The following is a 24,307-nucleotide window of genomic DNA, read 5'->3' on the forward strand; positions in this document are numbered from 1 at the left end:
TGGCTTTTTTTTTAAACATTAGATAAAAAGAAGCATGGGTGGGTGGAGTCAGGCTCACACGACACAAGGTTTTAGTTATGCTTTTGGTTGTTGAAGTTAAGTTTTATAGAGTTGAAGCTGCTAGATACACCTCTCTCTCTGCTGCTCAATTCATTCTTTTGTTTTTTACTTTCTCTTGAATTGGAGGAGATAGCAAGTGAGGGAAATCTGTTCTGCTAAATTTGTCTTTGCTGATAGGTTGTTTAGGGGATAATGCTATATTAGAACAGTGGATGTGACGTACTTAAATAAGATATTGTTTTGTTAAGTATTTCAATCGAATTAAAGCTGTGCCTTTTTTTTGTATTTTAACTGTGGTGTAAGAATAAAAAGTGTTTCGCTTACAGTTTTGGAGTGTGACCAATCAAATCACATCTAGAACTCAGTGCCTTTCACTTTCCTTTAAGATGAAGTTTATGGTCTAGGCTATTTCTTAGATATATTTTGAGGGGGTTTTGTCCATAACACAATAAGCTACAGCTGTAAGCTCTTAAAAACTAAGATTTAGGAGTGGTAATCACAAGTTCTCAGTTAGGGTCACTGCATCCAAAACATGAACTCTGATTTCTCTCCATAGATGCTGCCAGGCCTGCTGAGCTTTTCCAGCAATTTCTGTTTTTGTTTCTGATTTCCAGCATCTGCAGTCCTTTGGTTTTTAATGAATCTTTTAAATTTGAATTGCTAAAGGACACATAGCCTATATAAACCCCTGAAACAGGAATGACGGGCAAGCAGGATCTGGTACGGCTTTGTATATGTGCAGCACAGTTTTGTATGACTTGATCTTTATGCAGATGTTTGGAGTAAACTAGGTTCCCCAATAGTAGTCATAAGTTCCCAGGGAGCAATGGTGTGGCCATGGAACCTTGACTGTGTTTTGACACCAGCAAAGCTCCTTTAAATGTTTGGGTTTTTTTTCTGTTGGCGTCTGTGGTTCTCTGAGATCCAATTGCTGCTTCACCCACAACCTGGAAAGAGGTGAGTACACCTTCACAACTGTACGATGCGCTGCATGCCTTTTAGCTTTCACTTCATGCTCATGCACAGTTTGGGAATTAAGATCCCAGAATTGTTGCAGTGCAGAAGACTGCTGTTTAGCCCTTTGCATCAACACTGGCTTTTATAATGAGCATTTAACTTTGTGCCTTTCTTCCTGTAAATGCTGCATATTCTTCCTTTTTGATAAAGGTCTAATTCCTTCTTGAGTCCTTCAATTGAATTGGCCTTCTCCCCTCGCTGGTTTCAAATTATGTTTCTCTCTCCACAGATGTGGTGAGACCTGCTGAGTCTCTCCAGCATTTTCTGTACTTAGTTTCAGATCTCCAGCATCCGCAGTATTTGGCTTTTACCTCCAGTCTGTCTTCAAGAATGAGGAATTTCAGCTATGGACTTATACTCATGAATTCTTTTTCACCTTTTCCAATGCCTTCACATTCTCCCTAAATATTGTACACAAGTTTGGGAATCAGTACAGGAGGAGTGTTGGACTGATGGAGAATGACAATCATTTGGAGGAGGTGGGAGCAGAGAGCACAGACGTGGAACTAGGCCGTGTGTGTGATGGTTTAGGATGAAAAGCAGTTCAGGGTCAAAACTGACTTTTTAGTTGGTGAATGTCAAGAAATTAATTTGTTTGAGGAACATTAATGGTTTATTTAAAGTTCCCCATGTTGTGTGAAATTCAGTCTTTTTTGTTAAGACTGATTGATTCAAATGTTAATTTGGAGTAAATTAAAGTGACCTTTGAATAATTTAGTCAGTCAGATTTTGGAGCTGCTAATGTAATTACGGGTGAATTCCTCATGTCTCAATTTAAAGTACATAGCTTTTTTTTAAATTGAGCTCTCTGCATCCATAATTTTTTCAATAAGATTTAAAATGAGTATCTTTAAAATATACAAACATTTGGGCTCTTGTAAGATTTCTGGAACACATTAAATTACTTTGTATGAATGTGCATTTTAACAGTTTCCTGCTGTATTTTGAGCCATATATGGTTACGAATAGGAATGTATCTTTACGTTCTTCATCATGCACTGCAGGTACTTAACACCTGCCTGCAAAAGCTTTATTTTACAAGTGAGAACACAGAACTTGTTGGTCAAACTGATGAAAACGCTTATCTTTATTAAATGTATTAAAATAGAGGTAGCACATTAGTATCAATGGATTATATCATAGAGACTGACTGGATCATGTTTGCTTTAATATAGATGGCAGCTACTTATTCTGCAGTACAGTTTTTATCAAATGTGAACTTACACAAGTTCTTTATTTTTCTTTCCACTGTAGCTGCATCAAATAATCAAAACTGGGAAAGGTGTGAGTTCATCTCTTGATTTATGCCGTTACCATGGAAAGCGGGCTTTGGAAGCCCTCCGATTCCTCCCTACTTCTGAAGCCAGATCAACTCTGGAAAAGATTGTTAACGCTGTGACCAAATTCTGAAAGGAAAAATCTCACACGCAGCAAAATCAAACGATAATCTATCTGCAGAAACTGTCGGTGAGACCTGCTACTTAATCCGTCTTTCAAAAAAGAAATGAATGGTTTGTACTGACAGAAATGTTGCAAAGCGATAAGAGAAAGGTTTTTTTTAAGAAATCAGCGAAACAACGCAGGTTCACAAAGTCTTTTCCCCTACCTCTCCTTGCATGCCTGTAAACAAATTTGTAGAAAGGTCAAACAGTTTTCCCTTGTTAAGGCAGAAGCACACAGGAGGCAGCAAGGGCAGAAATAATTAATGAGATTTGCTGCTGTGACCTCAGCAAATGGACAGGAAATAAGGCCGTATTGATTGGACGCAACCAAGGATGGCGCCACACTGGTGGCCTGTGGTTTTCCCCTACACTTGGAGGACGGAGCTTGGGGCAGGCTCGGGGGGAGACTTACAGTGAGACTGGAGGTGTTGCGAGAAACACTTCGTAACCTGCCTGATGGATCTGCCATATCTGAATAATAGTCCAATTTATCACCATGCAGGGCAATTGCAAGGATAGAGATTTTGCCTGGAGCTGTGCAAACAGTATAGCAGCTCAAAAGATGGTAAACTGTCAAAGCTCCTACTTGTGAATTGTGTAAAAGATGGTCTTTTGAATTAAAATGTTGAACTTCTTAAAAACATTACAGTGATCATTCAATTTGATTTCTTTTCACCATTTTTTGTACTGTTGATTTGTCTTTTGGTATTTCCCATTTATTCGGAAAGCCCAGGTTTTTACCTTCAACCAAGTGTTACTCTTAACAGTGTAATATTACAGCAGTAAATAGATAATTTGTTTATTAATTGATCAAGATAGTAGTTTTATTAATTAGGGCGTGCCTGATCTACGTGTTTCCAAGAAAACCATTTTGTAATTACATCTGTGCTTTGATTGAAATCTGTTTCATAATAAAATGCAATCAGCAAAATGTATCTCTCACGCCTGAATATTCTTTCCATTAATCTTGCACCATTGTCATGTTCATGCTGAGAAAAGCAATTGGAAATAAGTCTCTTTTTAACCTTAGGACTTACAAAAGTCTTGCACAGTGAAGCACACAATGACAGTAGCAGTATATGGGATATCCAGTCTGTGAATTGACACTGTCTCTATTTTGTTCATAGAGATGATTTTTGTGGTTTGCATTCTTGCAACCTGAGAACAACGTTGACAAGAAGGCTGAGTTTACATAAATGGTCTGGATTGCTACTAAGCTACCTTTCTTCGGTGGTGTAATTACAGCTCAACTTTAATCTGAGGATAGCTAGCACAGCAAGCAGATTTCATTACAAAGTTCACTCAGATAGTTAGATTTGTTTACTTTTTTCCTGATTCCTGACAAAAAGACATCTTCGTTTGACTTGGGCTGCTTTTTTCCAGCAATTTTTCATACTCTCTCCTCAGTGTTTTCAACAGACTATAAAAACAAATTTCTGTAAAGTTAACGTTTACCTTTTCCAATGGCATATCCTTACACAGTCAGGTATTCCAGAAGGGAATATACCAGGTTGTACATGTAGCCCATTTGTTGTAGATTTATATTTTACGAGCTTAGTTACGAACAAGGAACAAAAGGTTGCTCTGCGATTCAATGAGATTGTGGCTGATTTCATTTTAACCTCACCTCACCTAAATATCCTGATAATCATCCATCCCCTTGGTAATGAAGAATCTATTTACCTCTACCATAAAAGGAATTAAAGATTCTGCACTTGCTATTATGTGTGAAAGGGAATTCCAAAGATTTTCAACGCTTAAAGCAAAAAATGTTACCTTTTCTCTGTCATAAATGGGCAAACCCTTATTTTTAAACTATAACCTCTGGTTCTAGATTCCCCTCACGCGAGGAAATATCCTTTCTGTATCTGTCCTTTGAAATTCCCTCAGGATCTTATATGTTCTGGTAAGTCATCTATGACTCTTCCAGATTTCCGTAGTGTGTCTAGCCTTTCCTAACAAGGCAGTCAACGTATTCCAGGTGTTAGCCTAGTAAAGCTTCTCTGAACTGTTTCCAGTGCATTAACATGCTGCTGTGACCAAGGTGACCAGTACTGTACTCAGTGTTCCAGTTGTGGCCTCTCAAGGCTCTGTACAGTTTCTAACATTTACCCTATGACAGATGCTAAGCTAACAGGCCTGTAGTTTCCTGCCTTCTGCCTCCCTTTTCAAATATAGAAGTTACATTAGCTATTTTCAAATCTAAATGAATGTTTCTTCAATCCAATGAGTTTTGGGAAATTAAAATCAATGCATCAGCTATGAAACCAGCTATTACTTAAGCCTAGGTTGTCATGCATCAAGAGATGGGAACTTGCCAACTCACAGTTCCAACAACTTACTCAATGCTGCTTCCCCAGTAATTGTAATTTTCTTGAATTCCTCCCAACCTTTCCAATCCTGATTTATTGGCTATTTCCAGGGAACCACTTGTACCCTCTCGAGTGAAGACTGATGCAAAATAATTGTTCAATTTGTTTATCATCTATCTATCTCCCATTTCTAATTCTCCAGATTGATTTTTTTTTACAGGATCAACACTTACTTTGGTACTCTCCTTTTAAGTACTTGAAAAATGATTTTATACTTCTGGCTAACTTTTGTGCTCTCATCCACTCCCCACCTTATAAATCTTTTTGTAATTTCTTTCATTTTGATTGCATTCTGTCCAATCTTGTGACACACCACCAATCTTTGCACAAGCATATGTCTTTTTGAGTTTGATACTATTTTTGACTTTTTTTAGTTAACGACAGATGATGAGTCTATGCCTTGGGAATTTTAAAAATTTGTCAGAATGTAGCAATTCTACATTTTCTGGAATATTACCCAGGGCCTTTCAATATGAGGTCAGTAATTAATCCTATCTCAGTCAAAACGAGGTCTAGTGTATCAGAGATAATGGGAACTGCAAATGCTGGAGAATCCAAGATAATAAAGTGTGAAGCTGGATGAACACAGCAGGCCAAGCAGCATCTCAGGAGCACAAAAGCTGACGTTTCGGGCCTAGACCCTTCATCAGAGAGGGGGATAGGGTGAGAGTTCTGGAATAAATAGGGAGAGAGGGGGAGGCGGACTGAAGATGGAGAGAAAAGAAGATAGGTGGAGAGGAGAGTATAGGTGGGGAGGTAGGGAGGGGATAGGTCAGTCCAGGGAAGACGGACAGGTCAAGGAGGTGGGATGAGGTTAGTAGGTAGGAAATGGAGGTGCGGCTTGGGGTGTGAGGAAGGGATAGGTGAGAGGAAGAACAGGTTAGGGAGGCAGAGACAGGCTGGGCTGGTTTTGGGATGCAGTGGGTGGAGGGGAAGAGCTGGGCTGGTTGTGTGATGCAGTGGGGGGAGGGGACGAACTGGGCTGGTTTTGGGATGCGGTGGGGGAAGGGGAGATTTTGAAGCTGGTGAAGTCCACATTGATACCATTAGGCTGCAGGGTTCCCAAGCTGAATATGAGTTGCTGTTCCTGCAACCTTCGGGTGGTATCATTGTGGCACTGCAGGAGGCTCATGATGGACATGTCATCTAAAGAATGGGAGGGGGAGTTGAAATGGTTCGCGACTGGGAGGTGCAATTGTTTATTGCGAACCGAGCGGAGGTGTTCTGCAAAGCGGTCCCCAAGCCTCTGCTTGGTTTCCCCAATGTAGAGGAAGCCACACCGGGTACAAATGGATACAGTATACCACATTGGCAGATGTGCAGGTGAACCTCTGCTTAGTATGGAAAGTCATCTTGGGGCCTGGGACCCCACCACACCCGGCACCTTCCCCTGCAACCGCAGGAAGTGCTACACTTGCCCCCACTCCTCCTCCCTCACCCGTATCCCAAGCCCCAAGATGACTTTCCATTTTAAGCAGAGGTTCACCTGCACATCTGCCAATGTGGTATACTGTATCCATTGTACCCAGTGTGGCTTCCTCTACATTGGGGAAGCCAAGCGGAGGCTTGGGGACCGCTTTGCAGAACACCTCCGCTCGGTTTGCAATAAACAATTGCACCTCCCAGTCGCGAACCATTTCAACTCCCCCTCCCACTCTTTAGATGACATGTCCATCATAGGCCTCCTGCAGTGCCACAATGATGCCACCCGAAGATTGCTGGAACAGCAACTCATATTCCGCTTGGGAACCCTGCAGCCTAATAGTATCAATGTGGACTTCACCAGCTTCAAAATCTCCCCTTCCCCCACTGCATCCCCAAGCCAGCCCAGTTCATCCCCTCCCCCCACTGCATCACACAGCCTGTCTCTGCCTCCCTAACCTGTTCTTCCTCTCACCCGTCCTTCCTCCCACCCCAAGCCGCACCTCCATTTCCTACCTACTAACCTCATCCCACTTCCTTGACCTGTCCATCTTCCCTGGACTGACCTATCCCCTCCCTACCTCCCCACCTATACACTCCTCTCCACCTATCTTCTTTTCTCTCCAACTTCGGTCCACCTCCCCCTCTCTCCCTATTTATTGCAGCTCCCTCACCCCATCCCCCTCGCTGATGAAGGGTCTAGGCCCGAAACGTCAGCTTTTGTGCTCCTGAGATGCTGCTTGGCCTGCTGTGTTCATCCAGCTTCACACTTTATTATCGAGGTCTTGTGTAGCCTGCTTTCTGGTGGATGCTGTAACATGCTGATTTAACCAATTATCCTAAAAACATTCAACAAATTCCTCATCTAAATCAATTTTTCCCGTCTGATTTTTCTAGGCTAGGTTAAAATCCCTCATGATAATCACTGCACCCTTTTGATGAGCTTCTATTAGTTCCTCTTTGATACCTTGTCCTACAACTTAGTTACTGTGATGTATACAACTTCACAATTTTAAGTTCTATTTTGCAATATGGTTATAAACTTCCCTAGTGCTATTTTAGTTCTGTGACTGGAAGTTTCTTCCTTTCTCACTTTTCTTCCTGAAGGTTGAAGCAGGAATGTAATGTAGTCCATTTCTGAAGAAGAATCATATCAGACTCGAGGTGTTAATTGTTTCTCTTTGCAGACACTGCCAAACCTGCTGAGCAATCTTTAGCATTCTCTCTATCCTCTCTCAGATTTGCAGCATCTGCAGTATTTTCTTTCCATACACAATGCAATCTTGTTTTTATCCAAACCTTTTCCCTGATTGACTGCAGAGACCCTCTGTAAACCAAAACGGCCAGGGTAATAGATCTTCCTTTTGTCCTCTGTTTATCTGTCCTCAGGACTGAAGCTTTCCATTCCTCTATTTTTAGGTAGTTGCAATTCTCATCTGTGGAGCACAGATGTACAATGATAAATTCCAAGGAAAAGTGCAATTTGGCAACTAGCCGATAAGAAAATTTCAGTAAGGTCCATGTTCTTCAATAGTAGCTGACACAAAGTGATGATTGCTGGAGACTACTTTTTTTAAATATGGCACCTCACTGGCAAGGTCAGCGTTTGTTATCCATCTGCAGTTGCTCTTGACTTAAGTGCTTTGTCCTTTCAGGAGGCAATTAAGAGTCAACCACATTGCTGTAAACCTAAAATCATAAAGACCGAATACTTCCTTCCCCCAACAGTAAATGAGGTAAATTTTTAAGACAAGCAATGGTCACCATTACTGAGACACAACTAGTTTTCCATTACAGATATTTATTAATTAATTGAATTTAAATTCCGTTTGTTACCATGTTAAGAACTGAACCTGTGTCTCAACCACAAAACCAATGACACGTATAAAACAATGGTCAAGTTACATTTAACAGTATTGTGTGTAGTTCCGGAATTCACATTGTAAGAAGGATGCGATCACAGTGGGAAGGGTGCAGAGGAGATTTCCCAGGATGCTGCCTGGCCTGGAAGGTTTCAGTTATGAGGAGAGACTGGATAGATTGGAGATAATAAAATGTGAGGCTGGATGGAAATGTGAGGCTGGATGAACACAGTTCATCCAGCCTCACATTTTATTATCTTGGAATTCTCCAGCATCTGCAGTTCCCATTATCTCTGGATAGATTGGATTTGTTTTTTCTCAGTGTGGAGGATATTGAGGGGGTACGTGATTGAGATGTACGTACCATGAAAAGCTTAGATAGTTAGGAAGGAACTTTTTTCCATGTTGGAGGGATCAATAACCAAGAACCATAGATTTACAGTAAGGAGCTGCTTGTTCCTCTTAGATCCTGGCAGACTGGGAATTTTCAGAGATACCGGAGAAGTCCTTCCCCTCTGTATGGGATGGACTGAACAGCTAAATGCTAATGATAATATTCGACAGCTGCATGAGAAGATAGATTGTATAGGATGGGGAAATAGGCTGAGGAAACTAATGATGATACTCGACAAGCCGCATGACCTTGAAGGAATCCTGTGAACATTCCTCTATGGGTTGAAAACGACATCTGTAACTTGTATCTCTGTACTGGCCTGAAATTTTTGTTTCTCGAGTTATGTTTTTCTGTGCCTTGCCATTTGTTACACTGTACGAGAGAGAGAGAGAAAGAGTTTTGTCCCAAGTTGTTGAGCTTCACTGGATCGGGATGGTGGACGATGCCAGGAACAAGCTCATCCTCCAGACCGGCTGTCAATCGAGGGGACCCCGACGGCCTGAAGGGTGTGAGGCTTATTGTTTCTTGCCTTTTTTTCCCTTTTATTATTACTCAATATTTAAGAAAATGACTGTTATCAAGCCTACTCTCTTAACTACATTTAACCAAATCTGAAAAGGACCGCTTGGATACACGCTGTGATCCAAGACATTTTTAGTGGCAAGGGATGGGATTTGTGAAAATGTCTAAGAGAAGGGAAAATCAATGTGATGCACCGTAGACCTTCTGCATTCCAGGGTAGAATGTGGGAGACTCTGGATTTGGGTCTGTAGCTAGCATGCTGGCATAATTAGGACCCCTGTAAGGATGGAGGACAGGTTATAACTGGAGTTCAGCTTTTTGTGCTGTGCAAGTGCACTGGATATTGTAGAAATGTTAACTCTTTGTCGTCTGGTTTGAATGCACCTTTGTTGGTTGCTAAATGTCACCCCGTATAATTTGTGTCTTTGTAAGGTTTTAGAGCAGATCTGTAGCTCGGGTTGTGAGTGTTGAGGTTGGTTGGCTCACTGAGCTGGTTTTTTTGTTTCATAGATGTTTCTTTACCATTCTGGGTAACATTCTCAGTGCAGCCTCTGATGAAGCGTTAGTGTATTTGCATTCCAAAACCAGTCCAACCTGTCTCTGCCTCCCTAACCGGTTCTTCCTCTCACCCATCCCTTCCTCCCACCCCTAGCCGCACCCCCCACTACCTACTAACCTCATCCCACCTCCTTGACCTGTCCGTCTTCCCTGGACTGACCTATCCCCTCCCTACCTCCCCACCTACACTCTCTCCACCTATCTTCTTTACTCTCCATCTTCGGTCCGCCTCCCCCTCTCTCCCTATTTATTCCAGTTCCCTCCCCCCATCCCCCTCTCTGATGAAGGGTCTAGGCCCGAAACGTCAGCTTTTGTGCTCCTGAGATGCTGCTTGGCCTGCTGTGTTCATCCAGCCTCACATTTTATTATCTTGGAATCTCCAGCATCTGCAGTTCCCATTATCTCTGAGTGTATTTTCTTGCCTGGTTTTCAAACTCTGGGGTCCGTTCAGATGGATTGCCTCACTTCAGGTTTTCCTTCGTAATGGAACGTATATGGGGTCAAATTCAATGTGTTTATTAATAACATCCTTCGTGGAGTGCCAGCCTTCTAGGAATTCTCATGCCTGTCTCTGCCTAGCCTGTCTCAGAATCTTGGTGTCGTCCCAGTCAAAGTGGTGGTTCTCCTCGTCTCTGTGTCTTTTTGTGCCCTGGAGCTTGAGATCTGGGGATACTTTGAAGTTTTAGTTTGTATTTTGGGAATGTATTATAATTTGTAAGTATGTTGTGTGCCTGTATCTGTGTGAAGTATGTGTGGTTAATGTAATGTCCCTTTAAGAAATCATCAGTGATTGTGTAAAGTAAAAATCTGCAATCTAGAATTTGTATCTTAAAGCACGGTAAAAATTCATTTCTTGAAATTAGTCATAGGTGATTAAAATTGATTGGAAAAAATAAAGCCAGCGAGAATCTTGGATAGATTTTAATCCTGGAAATTACCATGTTTGGAATTTCATTTCTGGCCCAAGTGAACTTCCAAATACTGTTTTAACACGAGTGAATCTTTGATTCCAGATGATAAGATTGACTCATTGTTAATATCCAACGATCGAGAAACTGGAATGTTGAAATTGCAGCTCGGTGTGTGTGAGGAGTTTAGGAAATGCAGGTATAAGAAAGGGGTGGGCTTTTCCTTCCTTTAAGGAGGAGGACAGGTGGATGATGTAATTACATGCAGGAGTTTACGCCCCACCCCTTTACTGAACCCGTTCTGGCATAATACTAATTGATTGCTTGACATGGAATGGATGGAGCTTGTTTGATTTTTCTAAGAAATTGAAGACACTGAAGGCTGCATAATTTCAACGTTGCAATACAGTGATGGATCAGGCACCCTCAACTCATCGAGCCATTCATCAAAAACACGTTTCAATGTTGGGGAAATGCTGTGGAAATATTAATTGTAATGAGTGTATGCAATCACAAAACCACTGAGCCTGGGTACACTTAAGCACATGATGACAAAAACTATATTAAGAATCAAATGCACTGGTATTCTAAAACATTTAAATGGGACAGTTACCCGAAAGTTTAAAGGGATGCTGAGAAATGATGAAATGCATGGACTCAGTCTCAATGGTTTCAATACACAAAAATGGTCAGTGACTTTAAGGGAGTAAGCAAAATATTGAACTTGGACAAATTTATGTAGAGATATATGAAATATCTAGAATGAGTCATCATGTAACTTTAAAAAGGTAGGTCATCTTAGAAAAAGAACTAACAAAGTATGTCGTGCCTGAATCAATCAGAAATGTTTGACTCCTGTTTTAAAGTGTTACAAGAATTCTATAGATTAAGGCAGATCTCTGGAATTAGATAAGCTGGTAATTGTTAAATTGTAAAATTGGATGAAATAAAATAATTACGGGTGGAAACTGGTGGCAGAAGAAAAAAATGTTAGAATAATGGGTTGAGATGGCAATTAAGGTTAAAATGCATTTTAGTGAAAAAGAACTTTAGATGAGAGTATCAAACCAATAGCTTTCCCTTGGTGATGTTTGTGTCCTTGTCTTATTTTAAAGTAAGATTGAATTAGTGACTAAGCACTACCTGAGGCATTGGGACCATATGTAGAGAGATAAGTAAAACCTTATAGGTCATTTGATAGGATCATGTAGAAGTCAAGAAAATGTGACATAGTCTTGGGACACTGATGTCAGTGTGCAAAAGTGAATCTTTACCTCGGAGGTAACAAACATGAGATGGTAAAAAACATGAACTGAAGAATGGGTCTCAGACATGTGCATCCACTTGACAAAAGAATTACTGTGGCTTGGAAGAGCACAAAAACGTAGTTTAAACAATAAGACACTGTCACTAAATCCATACAGAAACTGAATTTAAAACAATGAAAGCAGTTTTAGTGGAAAGAATATAAAAAATTATAATCAAAATAAAAAGTGTGATTGGTTTTAGTGACAAAATGTTACAGAAATGAAAGAATATAGGCTCTGGGAGGATTAATAATGGACTGGGTGAAAGGGCCCATCAGATGTCATACTGATACCCTATCTTGCACATTTGTACGACTAAACCAGCAGATGAAACTGTCATGTATTAGGATGGTTATGTGAAAGAAGGCTGAGCTAAGACTCGGGTGGCGTAGGAGTCTGTGGTAAGGGAACACCGGGAAAAATAAAATGCAGGAAGCACAAGCTGAAGGTGAAGCCTGATGAATGTTAGAGCTATATTGTTGATCCCATATATACTGTAGCTCGAAGTGGGGCTTCTCGCATATGATGGTAGTTGCCACTCAATGATACAATAGTTCATAAAATTGGCAGGGAAGGAAACACATTGGAGAAGTATCCTCAGGATGGATACAGATGAAGGGAGCTGGAGACAGTTTGAGTTCCATGTATAATGTTATTTTACTGTTACTGGATGAGGTGATCTATGGATAGGGAACTGGAGGGTTTAAGAATAAAACACAAATTAAGGGACCTGAATCTGGAAAATACTAAATTTTAAAGCAAATTATGTAACTAGATTAACTGTAAAAAAAATGCAGACAATATTCTGGTCAACTTAGTCAGGTGGCACAACTTACTATATCCACACATCAGGAGTAGATATATATTTAAGGGTCAGTCCACAGATGCCACTGTGATCGTTATCTGATCATCATTATTTGCTGATACATCCTATTGTTGCATTGTTTGTGTTGATACTAGTTATTTTCATTGTTGTTTTAATCTTCTAGTGTAGTTTACACACTTATTGTACAATCTCGTATGACTGTCGTTGATTTACATCTGCATTTGCAATTATAACATGCGCTGTCAAATATTATCGGGGTGGAATGTATAGGATGGGCCGAAGAGTCAAAAGTTAATAATGATATTCGATAGCTGCACGAGCAAATAGATTGCATGGGATGGGGAAATAGGCTGGGAAAGCTAATGATGATACTTGATAAACTGCATGACCTTGAAGGAATCCCGTGAGCATTCCTCGATGGGCTGAAGGTGACACCTGTAGCCTGTTTCTCTGTACTGGCCTTAAGTTTTGGCTTCTGTAGTTGTTTTTTTCTGTGCCTTGCCATTTGGTACACTGCATAAGAGAGACAGAGTTTCGATGCAAGTTGTTGAACTTCACCTCGGACTGGTGCCGGAAACAAGCTCAGCCTCCAGACCGCCTGTTGATCGAGGGGACCCCGTTGGACTGAAGGGCGTGAGGCTTATTGTTTCCTTCCTCTCTCTTTCATTCTTTTTATTTACTTAATAAATGTTACTTTTTTTTTGTCTTTTATTATTACTTAATAAATTATCATATTTAAGCAAATAGCTGTTGCCAAGTCTTCCCTTAACTACATTTAACTGAATCTGAGAATAACCGCTTGGGTATGCGCTGTGATGGAAGACACCCTGGCAACAGCCATCTCTATGATAATGTAAATCACACGTGCCTTAGTAGGAATGTGCATTAGCTTTCCTTGACACTTAAGCTTAATCTTGAAGGCAAGTGGTGAGTTTAAAACATAATTGCTTACCGCACAACGTTCTCACCACCTTCCTGGGACTTTGGACACCAACTGTCTAATCATTCTAAATGTAGACTTTCATTGTCACTAATTGTCACTAAAAATTAAATACAGAAGGGGTGGTTTCCCTTGGGGAAAAGCTAAAGTACAGTTTCAAAATGAGATAATCCCATTTAAGGCAGAAATAAGGACAACAATCTCAATGAATGCTGAAATCAGCTTGATCAGCTAATTCTCTTACTCCCACTCCTATTTTGCATGCTTCTATGTGTTTGTGGGCTCACAAGCTGCTGCTGGACAAATTCCTGAAGATTTAGCCCAATGCGTTCCAGCAGCCCCATCCAATCAAACAGCTTTTTCTTCACCTCCAACGTATTTATAAGTAATGTGGCAATGCTTTCATTTTAAAAGGCATCCTTCCAAATTGGGAAGGCCTAAATGTGGACTGTAGTCCATTGGGAATTGATTTCTGAGGAAGGGTCTAGGCCCAAAACGTCAGCCTTCCTGCTCCTCTGATGCTGCTTGGCCTGCTGTGTTCATCCAGCTCTACACCTTGTTACTTTAAAAGGTATTTTGTCTTTCTTTGAAGACAGATTGTAAGGCAGAGGCACCAAACTGGCTACTGAAGACGACTTAAGTAAACAACTTGTGGGGCCTTTGGATTTTTTTTAAAGTTGTAAGTAGCCTCAATGGGTGTGGCCAGCTCATCCAGATCCAGATTTCTGGGTTTTTTTTTCAGTAGCGAAAGAAGCCTTTGGGGTCTCAAAAGAGACGAAAGCTTCAGTGATTCCTCACTGCTATTCTCCCTGAACTTTCTCTTTATGTTTCTTCCTCCTCGATTGGAGAACTGCATGTAAGAATCTGTGTCTGAATTGGTCTTTTTGCCAAGTAGTAAGTTTGAGATGTTTCTAGATTGGAACAGTTAATTAGTAATATATACTGTATCTATTATTTGGTGAAGTTTTCCAATAATTAAGTAATTCTAAATTCCTCTTCCTTAAGTTTATATTTTAACTATAGTGTTTAAACAAGTTGTGTTTTGCTTAGCATCGAGTAGTCTGAGCAGTCACATCACATCTGGACCACAGCATTTCACATCTACCTTTAAAATAAGAAAAAGTTAAGGTCTAGGCTATTTTCTAAAAATATTTTGAAGAGGTCTGGCCTAGTCAATGACAAAAATGAACAATAGTGTTCAAATAAAATGAACAAGAAGTCACAATTTTTGTAGTTTTGTGACTTCTCTCCTATACTACCTGTGACAATATCCAGGACAGAGGTTATTCTTTAAGACAATCCTGAATCATCAGCAACATTGGTGCCTGTGAGTTCACATCTACTGCACTGGCAGATGCCAAAGAAGAACCCTAAAGCTAACCTCCCCCTTGAGTTTAAGCTTTCTAATTAAAAACAAATGTATAATATTGTTCTTAAAATTTGAAACAAACAGACAATCAAAAAGCAGATATATTTACGAGTAAAATTTTATGGATGAAGTCTAATGGACATGTGTTCTGTTAAACTTGGGTAGTGTCTAGTTGCCTAAAAATGGCAAATATTTTTAATGAAAATTTGTTGCTGTTCCCTAAATGTGTTAATGATTGAAAACATCACTTCCGTTTTCACAGATGGTATTTACTGTACTTCATAGTTTGTGAAAGTTAATTTCTGAGCACAGAAATGGAGAGCTCAGGTTTTTCATTAAAAACTTAAGCACTGTTTGACTGGAATGAAAGCATGAAATGTATTTTACTGTAAAATGTCTGATTTAATACTCTGAATTGATTACAAATATTACATACGGCAATGCTTTGCAGATGGTGTTTACTGGATTTAAACAAGAGACTTGAAAGTTAAATTACAGGGTTTAATTGGTTGCAAATGTGTACAGATGTTAAACATATTCGACAAGTGCTGGTGATTTTCCCTATCCCTGACAGCAACTCCAATTTTCTATTTTAGTTGGACACTAGCTGTTAGCATGTGACATGTGAAGAGGTTAGAAACTAAATGATCAATTGAAAATGAGTGCCCATTTCAAGGCTAAACTATTCTTCTTTACACACACACACACAGACTATATATGTACATAAAACAGTGTGGAGCTGTAGGAACACAGCAGGCCAGGCAGCATCAGAGGAGCAGGAAAGCTAATGTTACAGGTCGGGACCCTTCTTCAGAAATGGGAGAGGGAAAGGGGGCTCTGAAATAAATAGGGTGGGGGCAGTGATAACAGGTAGGTAGTGGTGGGATAGGTGGGAGAGAAGACCGACAGGACAATGAGGTGGGGATGAAGCTAGTCAGGGTGAAAGTAGGTAGGCAGTGGTGGGGATTGGTCAGTGAGGTGGAAGGAGTGGATAGTTGGGATAGGCTCCTCCCATCTCACTGACCAATCCCCACCACTACCTACCTGCTATCACTGCCCACCCTCCTCTCTATTTATTTCAGAGCCCCCTTCCTCTTCCCTTTCCCCATTTCTGAAGAAGAGTCCTGACCCAAAACATCAGCTTTCCTGTTCCTCTGATGCTGCCTGGCCTGCTATGTTCATCCAGCTCCACACTGTGTTATCTCAGATTCCAACATCAGCAGTTCATACTACCTCTAATGTATATAAAATATAGCTTTAAAACATAAATAAAAGTTTTCTTGCTGAACCTAGTTTCTTTGTAGACTGATGTAACGTACTGTAGAGAAAGGTCACGGGACCCATTCCCAATCATTACTGAGCTACTGAGGGGAGAGAACATGGACTGAGTAGCATTTCAGGTGGTGAAAGGGGGAGGAATCTCACTACCTCAGTGTAATTTTGTATGTTTTCCTTTCATCCCTGCCCTGATAGCGTTTGCTGACGGAATTATCTTCACAGCACAAAAGAGGCTGTTCCGTTTAAAAAAGGGACTTATTCCGTCAAGATTCAAAACTCATCAAGGATCAGCTTTTTTTTTGACTGAACTATTTTGTAGGTTTTAAGCTTCTACAGTTTTGGTGTAGAAAATGTCAGCTTACATTTTGTGTAGGAATCTAATCCTTGAAAATCTTTTGTTATCATTGGCCACGGGTAAAGGGCACAACTATCTGAGGAAAATCAGACCTTCAGAATACTTGGTCTTTTCCTCCTTTGCTGCATGTCAAAAGGTAGCAAGCTCAGGCATTGCAATTCTAGATGCTGGAATTTTCTTGCAAAATAACCCCTTTTTGGCTTACTTTAGAAAATGGGAGGTGGTACAAAGGGGTAACACAATTCATGGCCTCACTGTTCAGCTGCTATTCAGTGTTCCTTGTTATGCATTTGAGCTTGCGAATCACCAATCATATTTGTCCCATACAGTGGCACTTTGTGAAGGTACAGATCAGCAGTTTTAGACATTCAAGCATTAATAATGCAAGAACAGTGGGATGGTATAGGCAATGGCAAAAGCATATTTTATTTTACAATACATTACAACCAGGCGAGAAGGGGTAGATTGGCCCCCATCTTGTCCCACTCCTCATTTGATTGCAATAGGCTTTTCAAAAAAATAGGGTCGCTGTTTACATGAGTTCTTAACAAAGATAACAAGATCAGTTAGTGGTTTCCAGCCAGTAAATTCATAAAGCCATTCTTTTTGATAGGGTTCATAACAGAAGTTTTCTAGAACAGATCAATACAAAGCTAAGAACACAATGATTAACCTACGCAATACTTTGGTACAGAAACACCTTTGGATTCCATACATGATGGTGCAGTTCATGGACCATCAGAAGCAGGAAAGTTGTATCCAGCCATACTCTGAAACCTTATGGCTTGGCATATCTCCTACAGCATATGCCAGGAGCAGCAAAAGGCCGACCAAAAAATGGGGTGTCAACCTGGTGAAGCTACCCCACAAGCCTACTTGCATGCCAATCCATGGAAGTAATCATTGATAGAGATTGGCACAAGCAATGGATCAGGTCAACGTTCTGCAGTCCTGTCACATCAAGCTGTGAACAGTAGTGGAAACTTATGCAAGAGAACAAGAAGAAGAGACCTCACAAATTTCCCTTCTCTGAATGACAGTACAGTCCAAAAGCCCATGATAATGGGTTTGTACCCGTGTTCAGTTGGAAGTATCTAGACAGGGGATCCATCTCAGATCCTTCTGATGTCCCCAGATCTCAGTAACCAGGCTTCACCCAATTCAAGCCACTCACGATACCATGAAATGGCAGAAACCATTTAATATAAAAGCTATAGGCCCCAACAGCATTCCAGCATTAGTGCTGAAGGTGTGTTCTTCATAACAAGGCATGCCAAGCTATTCCAGTACAGCTACAATGCTGGCATCTACCTGACAATATGAAAAATTGCCCCAAGTATGTCCAATATATAAAAGGCAGGACAAATCCAACACAGCCAATTACTGCCCACATCAGTCTATTCTTGATCATCAGTAAAGTGATGGAAGATGTTATCAACAATGCTATCAAGTAGCACCTGCTTAGTGACGCCCAGTTTGGGTTCCGCCAGGGCCACTCAGCTCCTGTTGGGCCAGACATGGACAAAAGAGCTGAGTTTTGATGAGATGAAAGTGACAGACCTTGACATCAAAGCTGTTTTTGACTGAGTATGGCATCAGGGAGCCCTGGCAAAACTGAAATCAATAAAACTAAGAGGAATACTCTTCAGTGGTTGGGGTGATACCTAGAAATAAAGAAGATGGCTGTTGTTTTTGAAGGTCAGTCACTTCAGCTCCAGGACATTTCTGCAGGAGTTCCTCAGGGCAGTGTCCCATGCCCAAATGCTTCATGAATGACCATCCCTCCATAATAAAGTCAGAAGTGGGAAAGTTCGCTGCTGATCTCAGTGCTCAGGTTCATCTACAACTCCTACTCTAATGAAGCAGAATGTGTTCTTATCCTGTAGGATCTTGACAACATTCAGGGAGATTACGGTCTAGTGGTATTACCTCTAGACTATTAATCCAAAGATCCAGGTAATGTTCCAGGGACCTGGGTTCAAATCCTGACAGAGGAGACGGTGAAATTGAATTCAATAAAAGCCTGGGATTAAGATTCTAATGATGACCATGAAACCATTGTAATTATCAAGGTAAGACCCATTTGGTTCACTGTGTCCTTTTGGAAAGGGAAATGTTTTCATTACCCGGTCTTGCTACATTTGACTTCAGACTCACCGTAATGTGGTTGACTTGGAACTGTTAAGACTAGACAATAAATGCTGGCCTAGACAGCAAAGTCCACATCATGCCCACATAAACAAAAACTTGGACTGATAATTGGCAAGTCACATTTCTGCCATTCAAGTGCCAGGCAATGATCAACTCCAAAACATGCTGAAAGCATTGATAATCAATGAGATTATTATTGCTCACTCTCACACTTTAAACATCCTGCAGGTTACCATCGACCAGAAATTGAACTGGACCCGCCATATAAAAACTATGGCTATAAAAGCAGGTTAACGAATGGAATTCAGTGGCAGTTAACTCACCTCCTGATTCCCCAAAGTCTACAAAGCATAAATCAGGAAGATCTTTGAATATTCTGCACTTACGTGAATGAGTATACCTCCAAAAATACTCAAGAATCTTGACACCATGTAGGAAAAAAAAAGCTCACTTGATTGGCATCACAACCACCACCTTTAATAGTCCTTTGGTTAAAAGTTGAGGACGTCAGCCCCTGCAATTTCCCATTTAACTTGCACGCCATCCTGACTTGTGCATATTTTGCTTTTCCTTCACTGTCACTGGGCCAGAAAACTGAAACTCCTCCTAAATTCAAGTGTGGACACATCTGCACAGGATACGTTTCAGTGAAAGTTTCTTATGAAGGCAGCTCCCCGCTAACCACTCAAAGATAATTAGTCATGAGCAATAAATTCTGGCTTTGACAGGGATCTCCACATCCTATAAATGGGGAAAAATAAAGAGACTGGAAAGCCTAATATAAAGTGGCATTTCACACACTCTTTCTGATGAGGCATTAATCTGCAGCCCTGTTTGTCTCTGATGTAAAACCATTGCACTTTTAGAAAAAGGAGCTCGAATGTTCGCCTAGTGTGCGGGCCAACATCTCTTCCTCAAACAACAATGAAACAAATTTTAGAATTACTTGTCTTCATTGCTGTTCTTGGCATCCTGCTGTGTGTAAATTTGCAGTGCTGATTCTACTTCAAAAAGTGTGGTCACTTGGACTATCATGAGTTTGTGCAAGGCAGTGCACATTCTTTCCTTATTTGATTAGGTTTTTAAAAAGTAGTTACAAATAAGAAGGCTATTTGAGATATATACGGATGGTCAGAGTAAGGGGCCTGCATATTGAATCTTTAGGCAAGGACTTCAGTTCAATGTCGAAATTATCCACTGCTGCCCTCTGGAACAGATTGATTGTGTTGTCAAACTTTTCTTATACAATCTTCCCTTTTGCATCGTTCTTGCTTATGTTAAATCCCTCCACAATATACAGACACCCTTCAAATGATGAGATAACAACATGTGAATGCACTTTTACTCATTATATGAGGAGTGGTTTGTTGTAACTACAGTAAAATTTTAATATAACTGTTATAACTAAACAACCTACTGTTCCAACTGTATATTCCAACATTTTCATTTGCCAAATAGTTTAAGATTTGAGATATCAGGCATTATTAATCATTGACCCTTCTTTGTGCTGATTACATTCTCGTCATTGGCAAGCTGACCTTACATGTTCATTACTTGTCAATCAGTACCTTACATACAGCATTATATTTTATAACATCAATGAAGCATATGGGACTGGAGGCCATTTGGCCCATCACACCTGTGCTGACTTTTTGAGAGCAGAGTTGTATCAAACCCATCGCCCGTACGTTTTATCTGTAAGCCTATAAGTTTCAAATCCATTTAAAATGACTTTTTCAATCAGCTTACTTCATCTTTTCGGGTAACATGTTCCAGAACTTGAAAACTCTCTCAGTGAAGACATTACGCCTCAGCTCCCTTCCAGATGTGTTGCCAATGAGTTGAAATCCATGACCGCTGAAGAGAGGACATTATTTTCTCTGTATGATCTATTGAAGTCTCTCATCGCCTTGAAAACCTCTATTAAGGAATTCTGTATATTTGACAGGGAACAACCCCGTAACCTTTCTAACCTCTGCTCCTCTCAGTTTCTCCTCTCAGGGAACGTCTTGGTAAATATATAGCTGTCAAATGTCTCCATGTCTTTCCTTAAACATACTGCCCAGAATGGTCTGGGGCGCTGGAGAATGAATTAGGAAGTTCCAACGTGATCTCCCTGTTTTCATATTCTCCTCCTCCACTCCATTTGTCATTCTTTGTTCAGTTTGACTTAAATTATTTCTTCAGATCACAACATCATTCTCCACTGTTTATCCTAATTTAGTTTCAGATTTTGATTCTTATACATAGTCCCAGAAACCATTGTAATTTTATCTCATCCATTCCAACATGGACTGACAATTCCTTACAAGTTAATTGATAATCATCAAGGGACATTACAGCCACATGCCCTGCCTGAAGGTTAGTATAATCTTAAATATAATATAGCTTAAACTAGCCTTGGGAAGTATTATGATTCAATACTTTGAAGCAAAACATGTCACTTCTATACAATTGATTTTTACAACCCCAAATAACGTGGGGTTTGGTAAACTCTTGAATCATTCCACAGTGCCAATAACTCACTTTGCATAACCTTTAATTTTGACAGGAGACATATCATCTTTATTGTGACACACTCCTTTCCAACAAATACATTCACTCATGCGCCAGAACATGTCACATAATCAGAAAGGCCTTGTCACCTCTGTCCAATCTTTGATGCTAGTCTCCCTGATAATATGTCCCCTAAAGCTTTCTTTCAGCTCCATTTTAACCTTCCTCCCATTCAATGTTTTTTTTTACAGGATGTGCTACCACTTTCTAAAACCTCCAAACAAGATCACTCTCTATTCTGCCTTCTGTTGAAGAAGAGTTCGAGGTTCTGAGATTTAATGTCCCTTTACTGTTCCTGGAGATTTCTACATTCAGGCAGCTCACATGATTTTATAATGGTGTTCACTCAAAGTCAGATGTATGGAAAGTGCCATGTTAAAAGAGTAGTTAAGATTGTGGATTGCAGTGGATCTAAAGTGTTTGGATTAACGTCATCAATACTAAACTTGAAGCATCTGAATTAATAAATCAGCAGGTGATGAATGGTGAACAATACATCAGCTATTCTAGAAGTGATCTCTATATATAGAACTCGACATCTCTCTTAAGTCTCTAAGAGTTGATTGTTTTTAACTGAAAGGATTGCATTTGCTGCTGGACTCAGATGATAGTTAGACTTGCCCAAAATTCTATGCTGTTTATAATGCTGATTCAACCAAAGGCACACTAAGTGTGATATATATCTTTCCAGAAGATCTGCTCATTACAATCAGTGCAGAATTTCCCTTTGTGGACCAAATCATGTGCCCTCTGTTTCTGCTTTTTACTACTCTCTGCTGTCTTGCTTGTCCATTGTATAGAGCCTTTTGCAGAATCCATCAGATAGGCTATGGGGAGTCTGAGATGGCTGACTAATACAGGTAGTGGAGGCCTACAGCTCAAGGCTTCCCTGTACATGCCATTTTCTGCTCAGATCCGTTGTCAGTGCACAAAATCATGAGCATCTGCAACCAGTTTGAACTGGCCCAGGAGCCAAGGCAAATTGAGGCAAGAGTGAGACCACGTTCTTTGGGAACTGGATCAAACGAACCTTTAACTCCATCACCATCAGGACAGATTACCCAAAGTTGCTGGGAATTTGGTTGGGAGGAGACGGGATGTGTGCAAAAACTTGGGAGGAGCAGATTATCATGGTGAGGCAGAAACTGGACTTTTGGGAACACAGCTTCCTCTCCATTGCAGATAAGAACCTGGTCATCAGGTGTGAGGTACTCTTAGTGTTGTTGTATATGGCATAGGTCTGGCCTATTCCCTGAGGCTGCACCACTGCAGTCACCTGAGCCATCTTCCACTTCATCTGGAGATCAAAGATAGACTGTGCCCACAGGGACACTATGTACAAAGCTCTGGATAAGGATGGGGGCCGCATGGATGTACCTAACATCACCCTCATCCTGATGGCCACCTTTTTGTGTGGCTGCTTCAAGCTGTGCATAGACCCTCGGTATGCACACACCAAGTGTCATTACATACTGAGGTTATACTTTCCCCTATGTTGTGAAGGATGGGACTGGCTTCATTACCACAAAATGATCCAAGCAGTTGGATCATTCCATATCACCTGTTCCTTTGTGGAAAAATTTGTAAAGGAAAACACTTTTGACCACAAGTCCATTAGAGCAGACTGTCATTTGGAGAATGCCTCACCTCCAGAACTTTCCAATAAGCACCAAGGCATTGCTTGACTGGTGGTGAGAAAGGCACTACCTATGAGATCCTGCATGTATGCCCAGAGTCTGTGCCACTGCACATTGCCTTCAAAGCGGCTGCAGGAGGTTGAGACTGCCATACATCTCCTTGTGGGATGTGCCTTTGCAAAGGATGTCTGGAGGGGAGTGCCGTAGGTTTTTGTCGAGGTCAATCCAGTGCAACTCCGTGACGCAGGACTCTGTGCGGTATGGTCTGTTCCACAGGATGCACCCCAAGACAAACATCGACGGCGCCTGGAGGACCATAAACTCGGTGATAGATGCACTTTGGTATGACCAAAACATATTGGTCTTCCAGAGCAAAGAGTTGACCCCGACTATGTGTCGCAGCTGGCACTTTCCTGATGGATGCACTAAAGCTTGGGGCAGCAGCCACCAAGGCACAGTGGGGACAGACCACCGTCTAAGGTCTTTCTGCCAAAGTACGATGAGAATCTGTACAGTTACTGGACTCCCTCATTGCTTAAATGTAAATGTATGTAAATGTATGTAAATAGTGTCCTGCAGGAGTAACAAAAGCCTTTGACCGTTGCAACTGCAGGAAATATCAGATTCAAGGTTTGTTTTTTCTCTTGAGATGCAAAGACTGTTCATAAGTGATGTAATATCTGTATATGTACATAAAGATTGTTTAATGAATAAAGTATATTTTTGCAATAAAAGAATCTGTTTATGATTTTTACTTTGAAGTGAATTCAAGAGACTCTCAATGATCATTCTTTGAACAATTCACGTTCAGAGTTGCACAAATCTAGCTTGCATTTGCTTGAATATGGAATATTAAGGATGATAAGAGATGTTTAATATCACTGAATAAGATCATAGGGTCAATAAAGAGAAATTATTCCCTCTGGTGGGTAAATCTAGAACAAGAGGAGATGCTGTAAAATTAAACCTGGATAGTTTGGGGGAGGAGATTATGGTTTCAGAAGCACTTTGTTTAGTCAAGCAGTGTTTTTATAAAATGTATTTTATCATAGGAATGTGACAAGGCCAGCATTTATTGCTCATCTGAAATATTCCTTGATGATGTGATGTTATGTCCCCTGCTTGAACCATTGCAATACATAATAAGGCAGAATTAAGATACGTATGAGCCAAAATCTAATTCAACGATAAAACAGGCTCAAGGGTCTGAATGGTCTTCAGCTTCCATGTTCTTCCTTACAGTGCGTTCTGGGACGCTCCAGTTAACATTTGACTGACATCAGAAGGGTGAGGGGTAGGTTTAGCAGGCAGATGGGTGAAGGGGTAGAGCA

The 24,307-nt window shown here is 40.6% G+C and overlaps 1 protein-coding gene and 1 long non-coding RNA gene across 6 annotated transcripts in view; one reads left to right on the plus strand and one right to left on the minus strand.

Moving 5' to 3' along the window:
• Positions 1-3,402, plus strand: part of pdss2 (prenyl (decaprenyl) diphosphate synthase, subunit 2) — a 257,335-nt gene extending 253,933 nt beyond the window's left edge. For all 5 annotated transcript variants that reach the window (XM_059645248.1, XM_048530440.2, XM_048530442.2 and 2 more), the window contains one exon: positions 2,332-3,402. In XM_059645248.1, the coding sequence (XP_059501231.1) occupies positions 2,332-2,487 (156 nt within the window). In that variant the 3' untranslated portion in view covers positions 2,488-3,402. The remainder of the gene's footprint in view (positions 1-2,331) is intronic.
• The window catches only part of LOC132209539 (uncharacterized), a 138,177-nt gene that overhangs the window by 49,774 nt on the left and 64,096 nt on the right, over positions 1-24,307 (minus strand). The gene's annotated exons all lie outside the window — the stretch shown is intronic.

Source organism: Stegostoma tigrinum, chromosome 4, assembly GCF_030684315.1.
Source record: "Stegostoma tigrinum isolate sSteTig4 chromosome 4, sSteTig4.hap1, whole genome shotgun sequence".
Lineage (NCBI taxonomy): Eukaryota > Metazoa > Chordata > Chondrichthyes > Orectolobiformes > Stegostomatidae > Stegostoma > Stegostoma tigrinum.